The sequence below is a fragment of the Cantharellus anzutake genome, assembly GCF_015039405.1.
Source record: "Cantharellus anzutake strain C23 chromosome Unknown EI90scaffold_40, whole genome shotgun sequence".
NCBI lineage: Eukaryota > Fungi > Basidiomycota > Agaricomycetes > Cantharellales > Hydnaceae > Cantharellus > Cantharellus anzutake.
The window spans coordinates 533,952-557,518 of NW_024066990.1; the positions used below are offsets into that span (position 1 = coordinate 533,952).

The 23,567-nt window shown below is 44.8% G+C and overlaps 1 protein-coding gene across 1 annotated transcript; it reads left to right on the plus strand.

The window, feature by feature from the left end:
• Positions 1 to 12,208: 12,208 nt before the first annotated feature.
• On the plus strand, positions 12,209 to 12,830 carry EI90DRAFT_3126946 (uncharacterized protein; the record flags this gene model as incomplete). Its single annotated transcript, XM_039063963.1, has 2 exons — positions 12,209 to 12,273; positions 12,326 to 12,830. The coding sequence occupies 2 exons, from the start codon at positions 12,209 to 12,211 to the stop codon at positions 12,828 to 12,830; spliced, it is 570 nt and encodes a 189-aa protein (XP_038913666.1).
• Positions 12,831 to 23,567: the final 10,737 nt, after the last annotated feature.

Consider the following 23,567-nt stretch of genomic DNA (forward strand, 5'->3'; position numbering starts at 1 on the left):
TAACAAAACTGGATCTTGTATATTTTCCCATGATTCATCAAAACTTTTTGATTTTAAGCTCAAATAAATCGGAACAAAGGAATGATTGATGATCTGGATCTCGGATCATAAGCATAAAGTGATTCAGAAGTTCGCGGATCAGTTAATCAATTGGGAAAGCTCTAGAACATTAGTAATGATGTAGCTTCACAAAAGGGGTGAATTAGAGAACAGTCTAGAAAGATCCTTTATAACCGAGTCATTTCTAAAGATAACCGTTCGTAATTAAGGCGGTGTAGAGCATAGCTTTAGCACTACGAGACCCCGCTGAGATCGGCCCAAAAGACAAGAACTGAATTACTTATTGCTAAGTCATGTCCTAAGTCCATTATTAAGCTTACACAGCCCAAGCCCCTATATCATTCTAGAACTATCTATAATACAAATGTAGCACATGTAACTAGTGCGAGGCGTGGGAGTAGAGAGGCCTCTGAAAAGCATAAAAGGCCACCGCTTCTGCCCCCTCTCAAACCTCAGGTAGAAATATAAGTTTAATTCTCCTCACCAGTGGTTGGTTCGTTTGCTCCAAAAGATAAAAGCAAATATTAGTTGTTAGCTAATATAAAACTAACACGTCACTCTAAGCGTGAGTTAGGGTCAGTTAGACACAGCTGAACAAAAGTGTCATAGTGAGAATTAGTGAGAATTTGGTGGAGGGACTTCTTAATTCAATAATCTCTCAGTAATATTTGGTTATCACACCACAGGAGAAAAGTGAGCAATCCTGAACCTGCTAGATAACTAGCACGCACTCTAAGCGATAGAAAGAGCAGTTTGGTTACTCCTGTATTGAGTAACATTTATTATTTTATTAGTAGTTTTTCTTCAGTAAATTATCAGGAAAATCACATCCTACTGAAAAGTGGTATATCTAGGTGTAATATTGACTAGAAATTATAGTAAAGTCAATAAAAAATTCTATCCATAGATGATCTATACATCAGGTGAGATCGTTGAGGGGTGTTTATTGTTGTTTAGACAGTGAACAATTATATATTTGGCAACCAAAATATGGTCAGTATGCAAATCAGCACAAACTCTAATATCGTTATTGGACATAGGAAACTGGTTACATAAGGTGATCCAGCTCCGCTTCTTCAACAGGATGAAGGAGATGTCCCCATGGCAGAGGGCTTTGGCCTCAGTGACTTAGACCAGGAGCGCTGTGCCTAGTTACACATCTGTGCCCTAATTCACTAACTGGCAAAGAGAACTAGAAGAGGGAAAATTTTATCACTAGGGTGTTACAAGTTATGTATTTACATAGAGGGCAGGCCCATGAATGGTGGGACCGAGTGGAGTGGAGCTAACAGAGTTACATGTTAGCCAACTGAATATTACCAATGAGTTGGGTTACAGGGTTAGCGGAGTGGCGGGCTATAACCCAGAAATGGAAAGGAGGGATCGGCCCAAAGGTAGGCTTGCAGGGCAAGCAAGTGAATTTCCCAGTGGAGGTGGGGGTGCACTAGTGGACATTGGAGCTGTCCAGAGGCCTTCAGGACTCTGTACTTAGGGAGGCATAGGTAATATATTGGATTGAGGGGGTGGTGACCATCAAGGGAGGTGATTGTGGAATATGGAGGCTCCAGGGTTAGTGACGAAGGAGCAGAAGTAATCCAGAAGGACTGGAGGTAGTGGAGGACAATGGCTGTGGATGGATATGATATGCACAGACAATTGTATCGTGGATCCCATGCCACTGAATTCCTGTTCTTAGCCAATTCTACACAAAATTGGTATCGTTTGAAAGCTACAGTTGAGGAGAGTCAGATGGTATGAAGTGTCAGGGCCCAGCCTCAGACTCGGAGGCTCCCTGACCTCAACCCCCATCTGACCTGTCCTCACACTATGCGGACCAGAGGGAAGAGAGAGGAAGGAGGAAGGAGGAAAGGTGTGGAGGAGAGGAAAGGTGTCAGGTCCAAAGGTGAGTATCGGAGCAGACAGGAGAAGAGTAGGAGGATGACAGAAGGGTGGAGGTGTTGTGGGGAGGAAGCGGAGGAGTGGGAGGAGGGGTAGTAGGAGGGTGGCAAGAGGGGTGGTGTTCGGTCCGAGGTGGGTATTGGAGCGGATGGAGATAGGACAGGAGAGGGACAGAGGAGTGGAGGTGGCATGGGAGGTGAGAGGAGGTGTGGTGCCAGGACCAAAGGTGAATATCAGAACGGACAGCGGTAGGGTAGGACTCTGGAGGTGGTGAAGAAGGAGGTCCGGGAGTTGGGTTGGGATCGGATATGCATGGATATGACATACTCTAGCCAAAGCCATTTATTTTGGAACTATTCCTTGGCACAATGTAGCAATTTGATAGTGAATTCCCCCCTCTTCACATCTAGCTTGGAGTCAGTGCACTCTGGGGTGCAATCAGAGGCTTAGTAACTAAAGCTAAGGAAAAATTTGGTCCTTAGGGCAATTCCACCAGTTTAGTTGAGGGTTTTGTTTGCTAAAAACATCAAACCTAGTACAGTAGACCTCCTGACCCCTTTTTGCCCCCTCTTCTTCTTCCCTGAGTTGTCATGGAGTAAGCTGGAGCATTCCCTTCCTTCTTCCCCCTCTCTCCCCTCTAGGAGTCCATTCCTGCTTGCACTGCTGTAGGAATATAAAAGTTACAACACTAAAACAACCAGAAACCATCACAGAAAATTGGATAAAAATCATACAACCTCCACAGACCAGAAATAAAAATAAGATAGATGACTTTCATACCTTGGTACTATCCGGATGCAAACTGTTGCGAAATTTGCGTTGCAGCTCATTTCTGCCACAACACTTTAGAGGCTAATGTGGCACCAGGAAGCTGTACAACTAGTAGCTCCCTGGTTTCAGAATCTTAATACTCTTTGTTATTTCCAAATAAATCCCAAAATACTTTATGATGTTGGAATCAACATCTTTTTTAACACTGACCACAATCCAATTTTTAAAAAAATCGATTTGAAGTTTGATGCACATGGATAGAGTAAAATTGAATTGCAGCTCTTGCCGAATACAGAAAAGGAAACCATTCCTATATACCCTTTTCCCTCCCAAGCACCTGCACTCATTCATGCCAGTACACAGAAAGCACTGCCTTGCAAATAACCTCGGAGACTACTCCAAGAAGGTATAGTGCTACCTAGTCAAGGGGACATCTATTCAGAATTAAAAGAAATTTGGGCACAGAAAAAACCACGGAACAGCGCACCTGAGTCTCAGCATCCCATCCTTTCTACCAAGATCCTGCCTGCCTTTCCTGCCAGAAACCAGCCTGATCCCATGGAAGATGACCTCACCACTTCCAGCAGCTCTGAAATTGGTGATTTCGATATTGACCTGGAAAGTGGTAGTTGGAGCGGGTCTGATGTTGAGGATTTGGATGAAAGCTGCAATGGCACCTCTTACTCAAGCCTCCCACTGGCTGCACACGTATCTAGGGCTCAAGATGTCCTATCAGAACTGATGAATAAACACCCTGGGAACAAAGTCCGATATGCCGGAACAATGATCAATGGCACTCCATCAGAATGTACCTGACATTGCCATGCAGCCAAACAGAGGGCTATTAAAAGAGAAGTTCAAGAGATGATCAATAAAACCTTGGTTGACCAAAAAAAAGGACCTTACAAGACTTTTCCCCCCATTTCCATGCATCTGACTCCAACCCCACCCCCATTCCCAGGCCCTGTGATCCAATTGTTGTCAGTGACTCCAATGTGAGCGGTTCTGTTAGTTCTGATATGAATGATGCATCAGAAGTGACACACACCAGTCCCCCATGTCCAAACTGGCAACAGGTGGACATGTGCAAAACACCTGCAGCAATGGAAACTGACTCACCAAGTCCAATGGTGTCCATGCATGAACACTCAGAACCACAAATGAAAATCCACCACCATCCCCACACCTTTGTCCCTGCCCCATCTAGAGAGTTGGCAGAAGAGGCTGCAAAAAGAGTTAGCGAAATTATATGGCCATCTAGGAATGGTCCTGGTCATAAGCACTCAGTGTTGGATGACTTAACATGGATGAGACTGGAGCAAATGCTCAGCAAATGCTCCAGTTGCTCCATGTGTACTGTTCTGACCAAGTGGGTTTGACCAAGGACACAGGCTGGATCTGTGCTTCAGAGTGGGTAGCAATTGTGTGGGACTGTGGGCGATCATATGCATCAAAGTTGCATATGTGGTGTCATGAGTTCATGGAGAATCCAAATGCGATCCCAATGAACCCCTATGGGAAATGGAATGAGTCGATACTTGCAATGGATGAGGATATTAGGCAAGAAATTGAGGCTCACCTCTGTAGTCTTGGTCCATACATCTCAGCAATGGATGTTGTTCAATTCCTGAGATGCATCAGCGCTTGGGTCGTGATAAACCGATATCTGTCTGGACAGGACAGTGGTGGCTAAAAAGGATGGGGTACTGCTGGCAGAGGGAGAAAAAAGGCCAGTACTCTGATGGTCATGAACAAGAAGATGTTGTTTCATATCAGCAGAGCATGTTTCTGCTGGCAATGGCTGAATATACAAAGTCAATGAGGAAATGGGACGAAAATGGGGAAGAGGTAACCGAACCCACCACAGGATGTCATACTGTTGTCTGGTTCCATGATCATGATGAATCTATCTTCTATGCTCACAACCGTTGGAAGGTCCACTGGGTTCATGACTCTGAGACCACAAAGCCCTATGCCAAGGGTGAGGGTGCATCCATCATGGTTGCCGATTTTGTCTCAGCTGACTACAGGGTGGTGATCATGCAGCCTGGGTTCTGCTTAGGCCAGGCAGTAATAGGGACAGATATTTTGCAAGTGATGATGTAATTGAACAAGCATCAAACACAATGGAGATCCTGAAGGAGCATTACCTGAATGACGATCACATCTTGGTTTTTGACAATGCATGCACCCACTCCAAACGTGCTGAGGATGCATTGTCAGCACTCAAGATGCCAAAGGGGCCTAAACCATGGGGAGTCACTGTGAATGCATGGGACAAGAGTGGCACAATAATATACAAGCCCAATGGGAAACCTCAAACCACAACAAAGCATATGGAAAATGCAACTTGGGAAGGTCAAACACAACATCTTTATTATTCTAATGACCATCCCAATTACCCCAGATATTTCAAAGGGATGGCCAAAATCCTAGAAGAATGAGGCTACAATGTCACTGGGCTCCATGCCCAGTGTGATAAGTTCAAATGCCGCAATAAGGCAGCACAATGCTGCTGCCAAAACATTCTCCTCCACTCCAAAGATTTCTTGGGCACCAAATCCTTGCTTCAGACTCATTGTGAGGCAGTGGGGTCTGGCATTCTCTTTCTCCCAAAATTCCATTGTGAACTCATTGAGCAAGTATGGGGGTACTCAAAGCATGTTTATTGAGAGTTTCCACCATCTTCAAGGGTTGAAGATGTTGAAATAAATTTACAAAAGGCATTGGAAATTGTGCCAATAACATCAATGTGCAAGTAAGAAATTTCGTGTATCCTATTTTTTAGATAACATTAATTTGACAAGTTTTCAAATTGCTCATTGTGATACATGGATGGATATCAATTTGGCTTCAATGGTCGTGAAGCTGCATGGGCAGTCAAGAAATATAAAGGGCATTGTGGACTACCACCTGAAGCAATACATGAAGTTAGTCAGGAATTTTCAACTAATACATAACATGTGGAAAAACATAATACTACTGCTAAAATTGACAGTAAATTTCCATAAGCACCACTGACCAGAAATATTGATTGCTCGTGACCTCACACTGCCACACTCGGCAAATCCCGGCATAGTACTGAGGTATGAAAGTTGTCTATCTTAGTAATAAAATCATAACTCAACAAAATGAATTGAAATAAAATATCGGACAAGTACTGAAGAACAGAGTCGACAAGCTGAGTATCTATGCAAACTTTCAAGTCTGGGGATTAAAAGATGGTCCATAAAATGAAGAAAAACAGCAAATAAAAACACAAACAAGGTTTCCTGTATCAAATAAAATATTAGAAATTCGTGGTAACATGGGAAAATAGTTTTACAAGCGTACGAAATGAATGACAAAGAGAAATCAGAAGAAAATCAAGGCATTCACATAATGAAAAATGGTCAGGTACAAGGAAAAGATGAAAGAATTGGAAATATTTATACGAGGAAAATAAGGAAAAATATGAATATTTCACAGTCTTAAAGAGTTGAAGTATAGGTCTGTGTACGAAAAGATTTCATGTCAAAATCTAAAGAATTGAGAGAGAAACGGATTGAACAAGATTAAAACACCCTTGCAGAGAAGACTGGCTCAAACATCCTGAGTTTGTCATAGAAACGGATGAGCTAGAAATGCGAAACTAAAGAGTTTGAGTCCAGAAACAAGGCATAATTTATCCAGAATTAATTGTAAGAAAACAGATGAGTTAATGCCAAAGCAATCTGGAGAACCTAAAAATTAAATCTTGAGAAATTCATATCTTCATAAATAATCCTCATAGTTTACTGTTGTTTATACCGACAGAAAGTTACACCCTTAAGCTAACAAATAACCCCATGACATGTGACTTAGAATAAAGTGAGTAAACAAGGGTAAATAAGGTCATGACAGGTGTTAGGCAGTGCAATCGGCTAATTCCCACACCAAAACTTCCAGAAGGTTCTAGAAGCAGAATGGGATGCTGATTGCTTACATAAGAGGAATATTAAGCTCAATACAATGATTACTCTACAATGTAAATAGTAAAGTGACATGTGAAAACAGAGCCCTTAGGAAAGGTATAAAAGACCTGTTCAGATCACATCTGAGTAAAAGTGATCAACCCTCAGTAAAAAGTTAAGAAGTCAAGAAATAGTGATGTTGATTGAAGTTGCTCCAAGTTAAAAGTGACAAGACAGAGGTGAAATGACTAAAAATAGCAGGTCTATAGCGTGATTTTCATGTGGAACAATCAGGTAGACTGTCACGGCCCTGCAAAGTCCCCACCCTTCTACCACTTCTATCATCTGCACCCCCATTCTTGCGCCCGTTACTTGCGCTGAAAGAGGGCTCGCAGCTCTCTATGCCGACTAAGCTCATGGGGCCAAACTCCCTAAACTCCTACTTTCTTGACTGAACTTCACTGTACTCTCGATCCTTAAACTCCGTGGTGGTTCTCTGGGATTTCCGCAAGGTCCAGGCTCAGTGTCCACTACTCACTTGTTGTGAGCTAGACAGCTGCCCTTATTCCTACTGTTGGAATTCCACTCACTCACACCCACTCTAGTGCATCCTAGCACCTTAGAGAATTTGGGGGAGGGGAGAACTTCTTTTCAAAAATCCAGTATGTACAGGATTATAAGAAATAATTATTTTTAGAAATAATTGATGAAAAATATTGGTACCATATGGCACCTGGGTACCTTATTAGGCGAAATAATAAAAAGGGTAACAGTAACAATAAAAGAATATCAATCAATAACTGAAATGATGCAAAAATATGAAAATAAAAGAAAATAAGCGATTTCTCAACGGATTTACGGAATTAAGAGCTGAAATTAAAAGCCAAGCCGGAGATAACTCTCACACAGTCGATAAGCATTTTTACCAATTTATTGGATGCCATGGGAATGAGTGAGGCTGGAATTCTGAGTTGCCACTTGAGATTCCCATGCCTGCACATGCCCATGCCTAACTTGCCCAACATAGAACTCCGTCAAATCTCCACCGATTGGGACGTTCTTGATATCGTCGGAATCGTACGAATTAGCACTATTTTTAGGTACCGAATTCGTATTGAGTTGTCGCATGAATGAAAGTAGATTTCTGAATGTTGGAAGCGGGTATCTGAGCCGGCTCTGTGTGTGGGTGATTATCCCACCTACAGTGCCCATTAATCGCACCGTTGCCCATCACTTAGCAGTGCCGATAGTGGTTCCTGCCTATGGCCCCGTAGCAGCACCTCCTTCTTTCTCCTGCCACCACTTGAGTTCCTCAGCCATTCTGTCAGAGACCAGGTTGAGATGAAGGAGTGTCTCCATGGCAGAGGGCTTCGGCCACAACGACTTATGCCAGGAGTGCTGTGCCAAGTAACACATCTGTGCCCTAACTTACTAAACTGGCAACCAGAACTGAAGGGGGTAAACTCTAGTCGATTTTATTACTGAGGTGTAACCTATGTACAAGTTGAGTATATATATAACAACGAGGGCGGGTCTGCAAATGGCGGAGCAGAGCTAACGGGGTTAGACATTAGCCGATTGAATATTACCAACAAGTCAGGTTATGGGGTTAACAGAATGGTAGGTGATAACCCAGAAACGGAAAGGAGGGATAGGCCCGAAGGTGGGCTTGCAGGGCAGGCAAGTGTATTGCCCAGCAGAGGTGGGAGTGCACTAGCAGATGTTGGAGCTGTCCGGAAGCCTTTGGGGCTCTGTACTTAGGGAGGCGTAGGTAATAAATTGAAAGGAGGGGGTGGTGACCATTGAGGGGTACCGAGGTGATTGCGGAATATGGGAGCTCCAAGGTTAGTGAAGAAGGAGCGGAGGTAAACCGGAGGGATTGGAGGGAGTGGAAGTCGATGGTTGGGGATGGATATGACACATTTGGCCAATACCATTTTATTCTTATTCATTCGCTTAACTAACTAGTGGTCGATATGGTCGCCGCTGATCCGCTCCTTATTGACATTTGATTTATTTGTATATTGACATTCTGATCTGCCACCATATTGGCACCTAGATTGTCGGCCTATTCATTCTGCCTCCCAACTTTGCCATCCTCTGTTCCATTCATTTCTTCTGTTCCATTTCCCTGGTCCTCATCACTCTTTTAGTTTTGTCATACTTACCATCCCGCTCCCATCCTGTGCCAGACTGACCGGCCCCTTCTCTGTTCTCCTTTTGTATTTATACTTGTAGTTTACTGTCGATGTACCTCAGTTTGAATATCGACTAGAATTCCCCCCAAAAGTACTCTTGTCTTAAGTTCACCTCTCAACTTCATTCCTGCTTAAGTCAACATCGCCGCAAGGTCCTTCCCGCTAAATGTGAAATATGGGACAGCCTAGAACACATGGTGCAATGCTCTAGCCAAGTCATTGAAGCCGAAGTCCCAACCCCCACGACCCCTTGCAACGGAGTAGCTCATTAGCTAAGTGACCACTCACGCTACCGTACTCTGCTCTGCTTCCCACAATCACTGCAAATACAGTTTCTGACATAGACAAGTGAATTGAACCCTGAGAGTTACATACACACACAAACAATTAGTAACACATACAAATATCAATACACAAAGCAATCAAAATGCTACAGTGGTTGAGTTAAAGTACAAATACTAACATATAAGTATCAGAAGAAAGAACAGCCTTTTATAGGATTTCTGTTTTCCTCCTTCACTGCACTCACCCCATTCTAACAATCTCTCCCTTTCCAATGAGCTACCAAACTTGTCTCAGTCATTACTGGTTGTCCTTTGCACTTGTTTTTGAATGTCATCCTCATTGTCAATGAATTTTGGCTATTTGTCAGGGGACATAGCATAAGCGGTTCTCTGTTACCCTATCAATATCGTGTAAGACTATATCACTGCATATAGCCACATTGGCCCTCATATATCGTAAATCCCTCACCTTCTCCTGATCTGACTCTGCCCCTTTGATCCGAGTGTTCCTTCGTTTCTATTCACTTCGTTTTCTATCAGATCACTGTTTAGTTCCTTTGATCCTATCTCTCCTGATTGATTGATGTCACTCATGTATATAGCTCTATGTGCTGCTGAGGGTTGGAACCTCAGCTTTGTCTATGACTGGGTTTTTGGGTGATATTCGACTCAGACTGACAAGCGATCCCTGACACTATTTTTCCATCATCTATTGGTAGTTTTTCTTGAAATTACCTTTATCAGGTCCAGTTATAAGTCATTTCCCTTTCTTATTATAAACACAACACCAGTTTTGCATTGGTTCCTTCAGAATCTTTGTTCTGTGGTACTTCCGGCCTCGCTATGTGTGCAGACATGGGAAAGTGGTTTCTGTGGAGGTGTTCTGGTTGGTTTCATGGTCAAATCCTACCTAATTGGCCTCATTCTTGCTTAAATTTTGTTGATGCTAAGCTTGAAGTATTTCCTATGTTTGCATTTGTCATAAAAAGTCATGTTAAAATTTGTTAAAATTCTAACTCTTCTATCCTTTCATTTCTAATTGTCATACAGGGGTTTTGTATTTTTCTGCCATATTTTCATAATAGAGTGATCATTATTTCTCCTACAGTGTGGTCAGCCTCAAGGACATGACAGTGTCAGCACTTCTTGAGAGTTCCATAGTGAGTGGCAGTGCAGTGGCAGTAGTGTCAGCACTTCTGCTTGAGAGGCCTCCATAATAGGTGGCAGTGCAGTGGCAGTGCAGGCAGAGCCAGCATCCTGCCAACAGTGTCAGCACTTCTGCTTGAGAGGTCTCCATAGTAGGTGGAAGTGCAGTGGCAGTGCAGTGGAAGTATAGTCAGACCCAGCATTCATCATCCATCCAGCCTCCAGCATCCAGTTCCCACTCCAAAGGTCAAGCATCCAAACCAAATTGAGCATCCAAGTCCAAAAATCACCCTATAACCCAACCACATTGCAGTGTCACATGCATGCCCATGGTGTGAAAATGACTGGGTACAAGTCTGATGTGGTGCCTAGTGTGTTTTTGGCAGTGCCAAAGCCATTAAAATGTCTGTAAACACATGTAGTAGTCTGGTGAGTTCAAAAAGTCCCACTTGGGAGTTACATGACCTTCAACTATAATTCAAAAGTTCAACCTGGCCCTGCTGGGCAACTGTAGTACTGTGTTTGTCACATTCCTGTTTTCCTTGTTTGTCTTTGATGGCTTCAGTTGATGTCTGGGACCATGGCTGGGTGCCTCCATGGCTTTCCCAAATCAAATTGTACCTAGAAAGCCATAGAACTGTCTCATTCCCTCCACTGGAAGAGCTGACCACCAGAATCATCCATGCTTGCAAATCCAGAATGCATAGGTGGCAGGAATATTGCAAGCACCTACAGAAGAGAAGGACAAAGAATATGCAGGGATGTTTGAATGCTTTCCATCCCTTGAATCATCCAACAGGTTCTGAGGAACCCCTGCATGGATGATGTTCCATGCTCTCTTCTTCAGACTCCTCAAGACTCACTTGGAGTGATGTGGATGCAGCACTCACCTAAAGGCTTATACCTCACCCCAATCATCATGCCTATTCATCCACAGGAAGGCTCTTTGGCTGATGAACACAAGCACAACATGAAGCTGTAGTCCCATCTCATATTCTTTGATGACTCACTAGAAAATGGCATCCAGAGCTCTGTCCCTGCTCAGACAGTGCAGAAACCATCCAGCAGCAGCAATGCTGTGAGTCTTCCAAAGGAGGCAGAATGATGCCAAGATGTCTCCAAATGGTATCAAATTGCAGCCAATGTTCTCTATGTTGCATGGGGCCTCCATCACATTCTGGACTCCTCTGAATTTCTGGGAAGTCTCTCTGGCTGCTATCATTTCCATTTTCTCAGAGATGACAGTTTCCTAGAATGAAAGTATCAAATGGGAGAAAAATCCTCTGGGTGAGGGCATTTGCCACCTGCCACTCTAACTCACAAAGTGCCTGCAGTTCTACTGTAATTGGACCATTGGCCCTTGCCATCTGCATTTCCCCCCTCACCCTTGTAATTGAAACCTGGGGACATCATTAACCAACCATGCCTGCAAGAGGGCCAGCTTTCCTTCCATGCTTGATGCAGAGGTGGTGATGGAAAGTGCCATCCTTCATGGTCTTTCCACTCCAGTTGGGTGGATCACCTCCTCCAGTTGCAATGGGAAGGAGCTGTCAGGGCACACCCACCTGACCCGGCTCCACCCGGCCCAACCTGACCCGGTACCCTGCTGGTCCACCCTTCCTTACCTCCTCCCCCTTTCCCTTCTTCCCCCCTCATCCTCCCCTCCTCAGTTTCTCCTTATCTTACTTCTCCTTTATTCTCCCTTTATTCTACATGGACGACTTTCTCTGTATCAATGTACAATTGACCCACCTGCAGCGTGCCCACCATGTACCCAGCCCGGGCACCTCGGGCGACTTCCCGCTGTGCCCAGCACGTGCGCCTGCACCGGATGCCCTCGGGATCTCCCACGGAGACACCTGGGTGGTTACGGCTGTGTGCGAGGGTGACGTGGCACCCGTCATGTGATCCAAGCCGCATGTATATAAACGAACCTGAAGTGGGAACCGAAGAAGTAGCCTTCTTCTCAACCTTCCACTTCAGGTAAGTAGTACAATATCTCTCCTTTAATGATAATAACAACCTTCCACTTCAGTCTAAGTGGCCAGGGACCACTGTCCCGCATCGGGCCTGTCAGTACGCATGCCCAATCCGCCCCCTGCCAGGCTCTCGGTCCCGGACGCTATACCCGGACCCCCTCGACCCCGGACGAGTCCCTGACAGGAGCCTCTGATAGATGCAACACAGTGGCTGCTTTGCTTTCAGCATTTGTGCATGACTCACAAGAACATGTGCACTCTGGGCATCCAATAAGGAGTGACCCCAAGGCCAAAGAAATCTTTTCAGCAATGTTCATGGCTTTGATGTACCACCCACATCCTGATGGAAAAGACACAACAGGTGTTACACATTCCATCATCCTGCATTATGCAGAGACTCACTGCAAGGAGTTTGAAGACTTCTGGAAGGATTTTAGCCAGGTGCAGGCTGCAAACTTGTCCAATCCTGCATCTCATCCTGGAGAGGAGGCAGAGCTTTGTTGCCACATGAAGTTGGCAGTCCAGAGCATCATCAGTAGTAGGGAGCCTGGCCAGCATTGAGAGTAACCTGTTTCAGGCATTTATTCATCATTTCCATGTACAAATAAATAATCCTAGTTCTCAGACCAACGGCTCTTAACAACTGCATCACAGATGCTTGTCACTCAGCAGTGTTTGAACTTGCCTGCCACTATTACTTGTAATCCATGTTGATCATCCATCATTTGCCTGCTTGGGAAACTGATGACCAGCATGAAAGTTCTTCCTTCAAGTTCAACTTTGATTAGATAGAGGTCCTTGCACATTTGCCAGATGGTCTAATACTATGAACCTGTAAGGAAGGGATCCCTGCTACATTATTCCTTTATTATTTCTTGTTGTACCTCCTGTATTTATTGAAATTTAAATTTAAAAGCATTGACTATGGCATCATGTGACTAGCCATAGCCAAGTCCCTACCATACAAGGGACTGAACAAACTCAGCTTAACTTTCAGCACCAATGCAGCACCACACACCAAGGGTATGTAGCCCAATCAATATATAGACCAAATTTAGGGATATAAATGCAGTTAATCTGAAATTACTTAGGGAAAATGCAGGAAAATGAGTGGGGAAATGAGTGGGGAAATGAGTGGGGAAATGAGGGGGGGAAATGGGGGGGAAAATGAGGGGAAAATTGAGGGGGGGGAATGGGGGGGAATTGGGGGGGATGAGGGGGGGAATGAGGGGGGAAATGGGGAAATTTGGAGGGGGGGAATGGGGTGACATTTGGAGGGGGCAATGAGGGGAAAATTGAAGGGGGGGATGGGGGAATTGAGGAGGGAATTGGGGGAATGAGGGGGGGAATGAGGGGGGAAATGGGGGGAAATTGAGGGGGGAAATGAGGGGACAATTGAAGGGGGGATGGAGGGGAATTGAGGAGGGAATTGAGGGGGGGGAATGAGGGGGGAAATGAGGGAGGAAATGGGGGGGAATTGAGGGGGGAATGGGGTGAAATTTGGATGAGGGGGAAATGAGGAGAAAATTGAGGAATTGGGGGGGGGGGGAATGAGGGGAAAATTGAAGGGGGGATGGGGGGGGGGGAAATTGAGGGGGGGATGAAGGGGAAAATGGGAGGAAAATGAGGGGGAACTGGGGGGTTTCTAAAAACTTGAAAAAAAGTCTGGGAAAATTAAGGAAAATTCAGAAAATGGGGGACTTTCTACAAAAGGAGAATGTCCAAAAAATCAGGGGGAAAATCAGAAATTTTGGGATAAGTTAGGGAGAGATATTTCAGGAAATTAGGAATAATTGGAAAAAAAATTAATTCACTTTTTTGATAATTCAATGTGCATTGGAAAGTGCCAAAGTGGGGCAATGTAGCAATGTATGTTTCAGTGTTAGAAAAGTCTCCCACCATGTTTTGGTGAGTGTCAGGGCACAGCCCCTCACTATTCCACAATCCCACATGCATGCAGACCTGTGGGAAAGTTCTGGGTAAGCAGCTCACCCAGAATCTTCCCATGGGGGGGTGCCATTTATGGAAAGTCAGCAAAGAGCCAAAAACTGTATAGTTCCTGGCTCCCATTTGTAGCAGCTTCACAGGAGGTTGAGAAGGTTACCCTTCTTCTCAACTCATTTCCTGTGAAGGCTGGGGCTAGCCCCCTCGGTGAGTTTGAGGATCTTGGACTGGGACTAGATACCCCAGTGACTAGGAGGATCCCCCTGGGCCCATCACAGAACGAGGGCCAGGCCCTGACAGTGAGCCAAATAACCATGGCTTTTTGACCATGGGAAATTTGGTGTCAAAGGCTTGGATGATATCTGAAGAATACATCAGCTTTTTGTTTGCTTTATTGGGTGGTATTTTCAATTTACTTCATTTGGATCACTTTGTTAAAACTGATTTATACCCTACATAACATGCATGGTTACATTGCCACACTTTGGTGCTTTCCAATTCACATAGAATCATCAAAATTGGTTGAGTTTTGAGCAAGAAATGAGATGAAAGATAAAGTGCAAATTTTGTAAATAGCAAAAAAAAAATAAGGTGCTGATTTTAGTAAACACAAAAGGTATATGAGCTCTATGAGCCCACTGAGCTCATAGAGCTCATAGAGCTTTCAGAGCAATGACAATGGCCATTTTACACACATATATATCCATATTATCTTTGCACTACTGGTGCCAAAATAACTAAGCAGATTTCATGGAGATATGAAGACCATCCATGATTTAAAAACAAAAAGCTCTATGAGCTCATAGAGCGTTTGTAATGATGCTGGCCATTTAATATGCATTTCTGTCAAGAACATGCGAGGCAGTGTCCCTGGACCTTTCCCTGGAAGGAGGCCGGAGGTAGAGAACCAGTGGAGGGACCGTGGCCCCAGTGACTCGGAGAGGAGCGCTGTGCCTATGTTCGGTAACGCTTAGGAGTCTGGTCCTTAACTTCAGAACAGGAGGGTGCGAACTCTGGGGGGTAGTCTAGTCATTGATTTTGCACTAAGGTGCCATCAACTACAGTACAGGACTTATATACATAATAGAAGACAAATGGGAACAAAGGGGAAAACCCAAGGGGGACTTACCCACTTGCTGGGTAAGCGAGCTCATGAGAGAATCGCCTTATCGGGCATTGTGGAGTGGGTAGGTGAAGGGTGGAATTAGCGACAGCTACTAGAAGTGGGAAAACCTTTGCGGAGTGGGCAGAGGTCCTAGGAGGTCTGTAGTAATATTACTAATCATGTAGGATGAGGATAAGAGGTACCGGAGAAGGTACCGGAGATCGGAGGTGGAGGTGAACTGGAGGTGAACCGGAGGGTATAGTGGAGGTGCAAGGGGAGGATGGACTGGAGGTGGACCAGAGGTGAGGTGGAGTTGTTATGGATATGACAATTTCCAAAAATGCATATACATATTATCTTTGCACTTCTGCATCCTTAGGAGAATAAAATCATTCAAACATTTAATTTTCTCCACCCAATGTGTAGAGGGTGCACAGTAAAAAGACTCAATTTGCTCACAGAGCTCCCTACCAAGTTTGCTGATGTGGATGCTATACATGTACATACAGGTGTTTTACATTGTTTAGTCCGAAGTTTATTATAGAATAATGAATAAAAGGAATGCCATAGGCCCAAGTAGGGGCTGCCCACCATATGGTCTCACCACCCTGCTGCTGTCTGGGCTGCCAGTGCTGAGCGCTACTGTTATAGGGATGGACTAGAATCTTATGGTCCATGGTTGCAAGCAGGTGGAACCAGGTATGTCTCCTTATTGTTTTCCTTTATTTCTCTACCAAAACCCCATTCCAAGCTTTCCCACTGGGTTTTGGTGCTGGCTGGGAAATTGTTGAATTTCAAGGGACTTCCCTTGACCCTTGCAACTTTTATATTAGATATAAACTAGTCATATGACATGTAAAGGCAAATGCTGAAAGAGGTCTTTCTTGAACAAAATACATAACCCCCAAAACCTTGTACCATGATTGTAACTGCCACCATTGTGCCACCACTGTGAACCTTCCCTGTAACATCTGACTTGACCCATATCAATGTCCACATCGATATTCTTACAATCTGTAAGAAAACCTCAATGGCCTGGTGAGTGCTCAGACACCGGACCTCACTCTTCCTGCTCCCACTCCCCCACTGGGTGGTTGAGCTCCCATTCCTACCCTTCCTGTGGTACCCTACTGGGTCCTACAACCCTTCCTCCCTTCTTGGGAGGGAGAAGTGACTCAGGCAGCCCCAGGATGCCTGGCCATGTATTCGTGGGCCCAAATTCCCATGGTCACTCACTACCATTGAAGGAGAGAACGAAGGAAGGTCAGTTGGGAGGTTCAAACAAGACCACCACCAAGCTGTTCCTTGGTTCTTTAGTTAGGATGGGGAAGTGTACTAGTATTATTTGTTGTAAATATAGTACCAATCCGAGTGTTTTGGCTAATTCTATTTAGTCTAAAGTTTCTGGGAATTGACTTACAGATAAACCGAGCCCTGCGGAGCTGTTCCTTTATTGAAATTTCTTAATTTGTCTAGGTGTAACTCTGTGTAGTGTTGTTTAATTTGGATTTAAACTTGAATTTAATCTTCTACTTGGTGAAGTTTCAAAGATTCTATTCAGTTAATGGATTTGGATTGTGTCTGGAGTGTCCCTTGAGTTTGTTTTATTTTTGTCTTATTTTATTGCTTGTTTTAACAGTAGCAAAATAACTGTTTTGTGTTTACACTTTGAAATCTGGCGTGTTAACCAGCTCTCCTGTTGAAATATCTACTTAATATTTCTCTCCTTAATTGCTGCCTTTTACTACAGTGGCAATCTTAACTGTATATCACTTTTTTTCACTGGAGTGACAACCAGAAATGCTTGAGAAAAATAATACTCTATTTTCTTACTTCTCTAAGGGGGGCAAAAAGTCACAGAAAGGGTCTCCCTTTTATACTCCTTGGGTTGCCTTCCTTTTTCACGCTCTACCTTCTATTTACAGGATTTATTTACAGTGTATTTTTCTCAAACTGAATAAAAAAATGAAATTTTCACGCTATAGTTCTACTGCGCTTTGCTGCACTGAACTGCAGCTCTACTGCGGTCAGACTGCGCCTAGAATCCTTATTGTCCTTCCTCGCCTAAGCTATTTTAATGGTTAATTAGAACTTGACTGCACTGCATTTGTCGCAGTTTCCTATTTCAAATTCCTCATATTTACCATTAAATTTCCTATGACTCAGTGATTCTGAATTCAAACTTCGCATTTCTATGTGTATGGCTGCGCTGAGACCTTCAGCTGATTTATTCCATTTTTTATTCAGCGACATTTAGTTAAAATGAGACTTGAAATGGTAAATGAGTGAATTATTCAGGTTTAAAACCGAAAGAAAAAGTTGCTCCACATCTGGAAGGTCTCTCCATGAACAACCCTGAGTTCAAAATACTCAGGGAGTGGTGGAGAGAGAAATTTGAAACTGTAATGGTGCCAGTGCCATTAGAAATGCCACCCTTGAGGGAGGTGAACCATTGAATCCCATTAAAGGATCCAAACAATAAATTTCAGGAAAACACCCCAAGATGTCCTGCAGCAATGCAGGAAGCACTAGCAACTAAAATAGACTGCTATGTAAAAGCAGGATGGTGGTATCCTGCGAGCAGCGAGTGAGCATGCCTGCTACTGTGTATCCACAAAGCAGATGGATCTTTGCGCACGGTAATAGACATGAGGAACCGTAACTCAAACATGATCCTCGACATCACACCAATGCCAGACATGCAACTGATCCAAGAATCAGTTGCCAGAACAACATACCGATCTAAGATCGATATGTCAGACGTGTATGAACAAATACATGTGGATCCAGACAACATCCATAGGACGACATTCTCTATGCCCCACAGGACATTGTAAGGGGGAAAGGGATCTAGTACCCTAATGAGAAAGAGAGGGGGCCAAGTGTTGGGACTGCTCAGGGGAGGTTCAGATGATGAGGAGGGGAGGAGAAATGGTCCGGTGCTATATGATAAAAATGATATACTCGCAAATCTCACTGATAATCAAACTGATGGGGAACTCTGCCCCTGCACTATGTCTTGAGCCTCTTTGGCTTCGTATTCGCTGCTCTGGGCGCTGGTAACGTCTGCTAAAACTTCATGTTTGTTGGGGAGCACCTCTCTCTGTTGGGGGAGTCCTTTTTTTGTAAATACAGGAAAGAGGGTAACTATAAATATGAAAGAAATACGTGGAAATCTGAATGATTCGACGGGTTTAGGACGGAAACAGATCCACAAGGAACACTTAAGAAAAAAAGCAATATCAAAGAAATATTGATGTTGTTAAGGAAATAAAGAACCATGGCGATCGCCTCAACCGCTGAACCAAATGCGTCACTCGTAACATCGTTCGACTCGTGTTGACAAGGGCTTTCCAACGATACTAAATTCGTCTGGATTGGTGGAGAAGGAGATATGGAGGAAGTGGTGGAATATGCAGGTGACAGTTGCCCAATTTGGAAACTGATGGTTGTCCATGGTCAGGAATGGCTTGAAAAAATCGGAGAAAATATGGGAAACATGGAAGGGGTATCTGGAACAATGGTAGATGTGTTTTGTGAGTGGGGTGCTTGACATGGGTGGTAGAATCGCAATAATCGGCTCGTTTGCATGGTACCAGCTGTGCCCACCTACAACACTCCCTGTACTTTCCAGCGTTGTAACGGGTCTATCAATCTAGACTCGCAACTCAGGTCTGGGGGGGGAGGGGTAGGTCTCTCTCTATCTCTCAGGTAGATGTGGGTCCTGCGAGTACGGTGCTGATACTCTGTCCAACCTCTAACTAACTGTCTGTACAGTTGTCATGGAAGAGTCTGATACAAATATAAAAGGAAAGTCACATGCGTGAATGAATGAAAATAGTAAAGACAATAAAGAAAATGTCAGATCTCCTCAACCACTCCACCGAATCCGACGATCTTGGACTCGTCAGAACCACCTCCACAGTCCCTACAACTCCTACTATTACCACGACTCACCAATCCTAGTCCCTGATGCAGTAAGGGGTGAAATGTGTGATAAGGGTTGGTTTGACCTGCACGGACTTGTCCCCACAACAGCATGCATTTGTCAGAGTACACCCACTTCCAGCCACTTCCAGCCTACTTACCATCATGATCTGATTCCATGATCTATGATCACCCAGATTCCATGATCCATGATCCCTGTACAGCCTTATGATCTGATCCCACTCCAAGATCCATGTTCCATGATCCATGATCCAACACAGCCAGACAAACCTGGATCATTGATTGTTGGTATGTACAGTGCCTCGTAGATTAGCTGTGTGTGTAGGCTACAGTATATTACACCCTGAGTAGCGAGCAGGAAGACCAGCTTTCTTCTCTCATTTCCCCTTGCTGCTCAGCTGGAGCCTGTGTCACCTAGCACACCTCGCGGTTCTCCTATTGAGACCGACCCAGACCTTCCTAGTCTTACCTCCACTTCCACTGGATCTCTTAACCTTAGCTCCGAGCAGCTCGGTATCCTGACAGCATTGACCTGGGAACTACGAGGAGAAGTAGGCAGACGCCTACATGTCTGGTTCGACAATATATTCACCAGCACAAGCTTGGTGGAGAACCACAATAAAGCATTATTGGGGTTGTTCACTCGCCTCAAGGGGGCAAAGTTTTACATAAGCTGGAAAAATTCCAGCCATTTGCTCCAATCCTAGATGTTCTAGGAAGCCACATGGACGAACAAGGCATCCATGCTCAAGCGGATAAAATGGAAAAAAGCCGCAACTGGCAAGAGCCAGTAGACCACACAGGAGTCCTAAGATTCCTGGGAATGGTAGAATATCTATCGATATTCATGCCGAACGTCAGTGGCTACACAGGGCCACTGCAAACAATCTGCTCAAACAAGCAGACATTCAGGTGGACACCACTCCACCAAAAATGCTTTGACGAGATCAAACATCTCGCATGCAGGGCTCCAATTCTGAAGCCCGTCCAGTGGAATCCACCGGAAAACCTCTTGGAAGAAGAGAAGAGTAAACTCCACATCTGGGTCATAACAGACACATGCCCAGTGGGCATGGGTGCACTAATTGGACAAGGCAAAAAGTGGCAGACCTGCTGCCCAGCCACATTCATGTCCAAGAAGTTCACCAACACAGAATGTAGGTACTTCACCTACAAACTCAAGACACTCATGAGATGGCAAATGATCTCATGGGAGGCCATGAATTCACAGTAATCACGGACCACAAAGCTTTGGAATATTTCAAAGCAAAAAAACCACAACTCAGGTAGACACCTGAGATGGCAAGCCTTCTTCACAAGCTTTAATTGCAAAATAAAATACATGGAAGGCCACAAGAACAAAGTGGCAGATGCACTTTCACAGTACTACGACTTGTCAACTGACAAGGATGTGCATTTCGATGACTACATGTCAGCGGATATCCATCTGGATAAAAATGCAGAAGACATTATCCCCGACAGAGTCGAGGAATATGAAGAACTGCTGCTAAGCAGTGCTCTGAGTAAAAACTCAGAGAAAAAGAGACTTGCAGCAATACATGTGAGAAATACCCTAGAGGAAGCTCTAGGGGGAGCGACAACCTAGAGGAAACTCTAGGGGGGAGTGCCCAAAAACCTGGAAGAAATCATAATTCCAGAAGAGAACCTTCAAAAACAATTCAAAGGAAAAGACCTCATTGAGGCAATAAAATCTGGATACATGCAAAGCCAGATCCACCAGGAAATCCTAGAGAACCCCAGGAATTTCAAAACCTTCTCCATAAAAAATGGGCTGATAACCCGACTTGGAGAAGGAGGGACGACTGTCATATCCATACAATCCTGACCTCCGCTCCGGGCTCCCAGAACTCCGAACTCCGACTTCCGGAGTCCTACTTCCCTTCCGTCACCTCCTCCTTGCCGACTCCCAAGAGGTTATCCCACCTCCGGCTCGGACACCACCTTCGGTCCGACTCCGGAACATTCCGGGTCCGACCCCAACCTCGACACCTTCCAGACGAGTACGCAAAACCTATGCTCCTGACTCCGGACCTCCGCTCCGGTATCCCATTCACGTCTCGTCTCCGGAACCTCCGGTCTTAGCTCCGACCTCGGACTTTGACCCCACCTCCGCTTATACCCATTGTATTGGTTAGCTCATTCCATTTAATTACGTTTGCCAATATTCCGGAATTTAACCTCCGAGTTCGGACTTTCCGGACTTACTCCGGACCTTGCAACTATTGCATTGTTGTCAGGGACCGGCCCCTGACCCCGCTGTCAGGGCACCCAACCACACCCCAGAACCACCTTCCCAGACCTCCCCATCCCTACATACCTCTCACAACTTCAGCCCACATGTGAGCCCGTGGGAAAAATCACGTGGGTTAAGGCGAGCAACTCACCTTAACCCATGTGACACCTTTTCCGAGTCGCAGGAACATGCTCGGCTTCTACCCAGAGTCACGTTATGAACTGTACAGTACACTTCCTTTTTATAGTAGCCAAGCAGGGAATAGGGAAACTTACCCTTCTTCTCAACTCAATCCCCGCTTAGGCAAGTTGTAGTTACCCTCTGTAATACATGACAACTCAATCCCTGCTTAGTCCCTTCAGTGAGTTTGAGGAGCTAAGGACAGGGTCTAGCGCCCAACCACCCGGAACACCGCACACACCTAAGCCTGAGGTCGGGCTGTCCCTGATCGAGGACCGAGCCCTGACAATTGTCCATTTCAATTCCGCTATTCTCCCTCATTCCTATTTTGGCTGCTGCTTCCTTTCTATTCAGTCAGCTAGCCATTCCCCACTCCCAACCTCCTTCCTTCCTCCTTGGGCCTTGGCCCTTCATCCCTCCTTTGGGAAACACCATTGAGTCAAACACTTGACCCTCGGTGTTGTTCCTCTTTCCATCTCCCTTTGTCTCCTTTTGTCCTACCCTTGTTCCTTTTGATTCCGGACCCCTCCTTATATACAATGTACCTAGTAACTTGTAACCTCAGTCCGAAATCGACCTGAAATGCCCCCTAGAGACTTCCTGCTCACCTACTGTGAAATTAAGGACCAAATGGACAAACAGCAATGGCACAGCGCTCCGCTTGAGTCGCTGAGGCCAAGGTCCCTCCACGCTAAGTCTCCGATTCCACTCTGGAGTCGTCTGTTTCTGCCCAGTTCTAACAACGACCTAAATAGTAGTTCTGAAAGGGAACTATGAAAGGAAGTCCATTTGAGGAATAATCCTCAAAAACATCCACGAAACACTTGGACACTTAGGATCCAAGAAAACAGTGGAAACCCTCTGTCAATACTTCTGGTGGAAGTCAATGAGGAAGGACACCCACAAGTTCTGCAGGTCTTGCAGAACTTGTCAAACAACAAAGAAAAGCACCAGGAGAAACCCCGGACTGCTTCACCCACTCCTGACCCCAGAAACACCATGGTCATCAATAGCCATGGACTTCACAGGTCCATTCCTAACAAGCTTGGGATATGATTACCTCCGGGTAATCATCTGCAGGTTGATGTCCAATGTCCACCTAATTCCTATAAGGACAACAATGAACACATTAGAACTAGCGTTTGTATTCGAAGTCGTAAGACTCCACGGTCTACCACACTTGATCATATCAGATCGGGACACAAAATTCATGTCAAAATTTTGGCACAAACTACACCAAATACTCGGTGTGCAGTTGAAATTCACAACTGCATTCCATCTGCAAGGCGATGGCCAAGTGGAAAGAATGATACAAAAAGTAGTACAGATACTATGTGCAATGGTCAGACCAGATCAAAACGCAACTGGGCAGTGAAGCTGTCGATGGCAGAATTCACAATCAATGCGAGCTCAAACACATCAACAGGCTTTGCCCCATTCAAATTAATCTATACATGCCAAAGATGTGCCTAACAGCACCACCCTCGGACTACCCAGGAGTAAACAACTTTGCCCAAAAGGTGAAGGAAAACCTCATGGCAGCACATGACGTGATAATACACAATTGTGCTGCTCAAACAATCCAGGTGAATAAGAAAAGACACCCGGACCTGCCTTTGAGAAAAGGCAAGCTTGCATACTTATCCATGGATAAGCTGAACCTACCCAAAGGGAGGGCAGGCAAACTAAAGCCCCTGTATGTAGGGCCTTATGAACTTTTGGAAACATTTCTAGAGACATCAAACCACATCCTCAAGTTGCCACCACAACTTGAACAATGCAGAATCCACCCAAGATTCCATGTATCCCGGCTCACGCCTCACAAGCCAAATGACCAAGAAATCTTCCCAAATAGGGAAGTAAACAT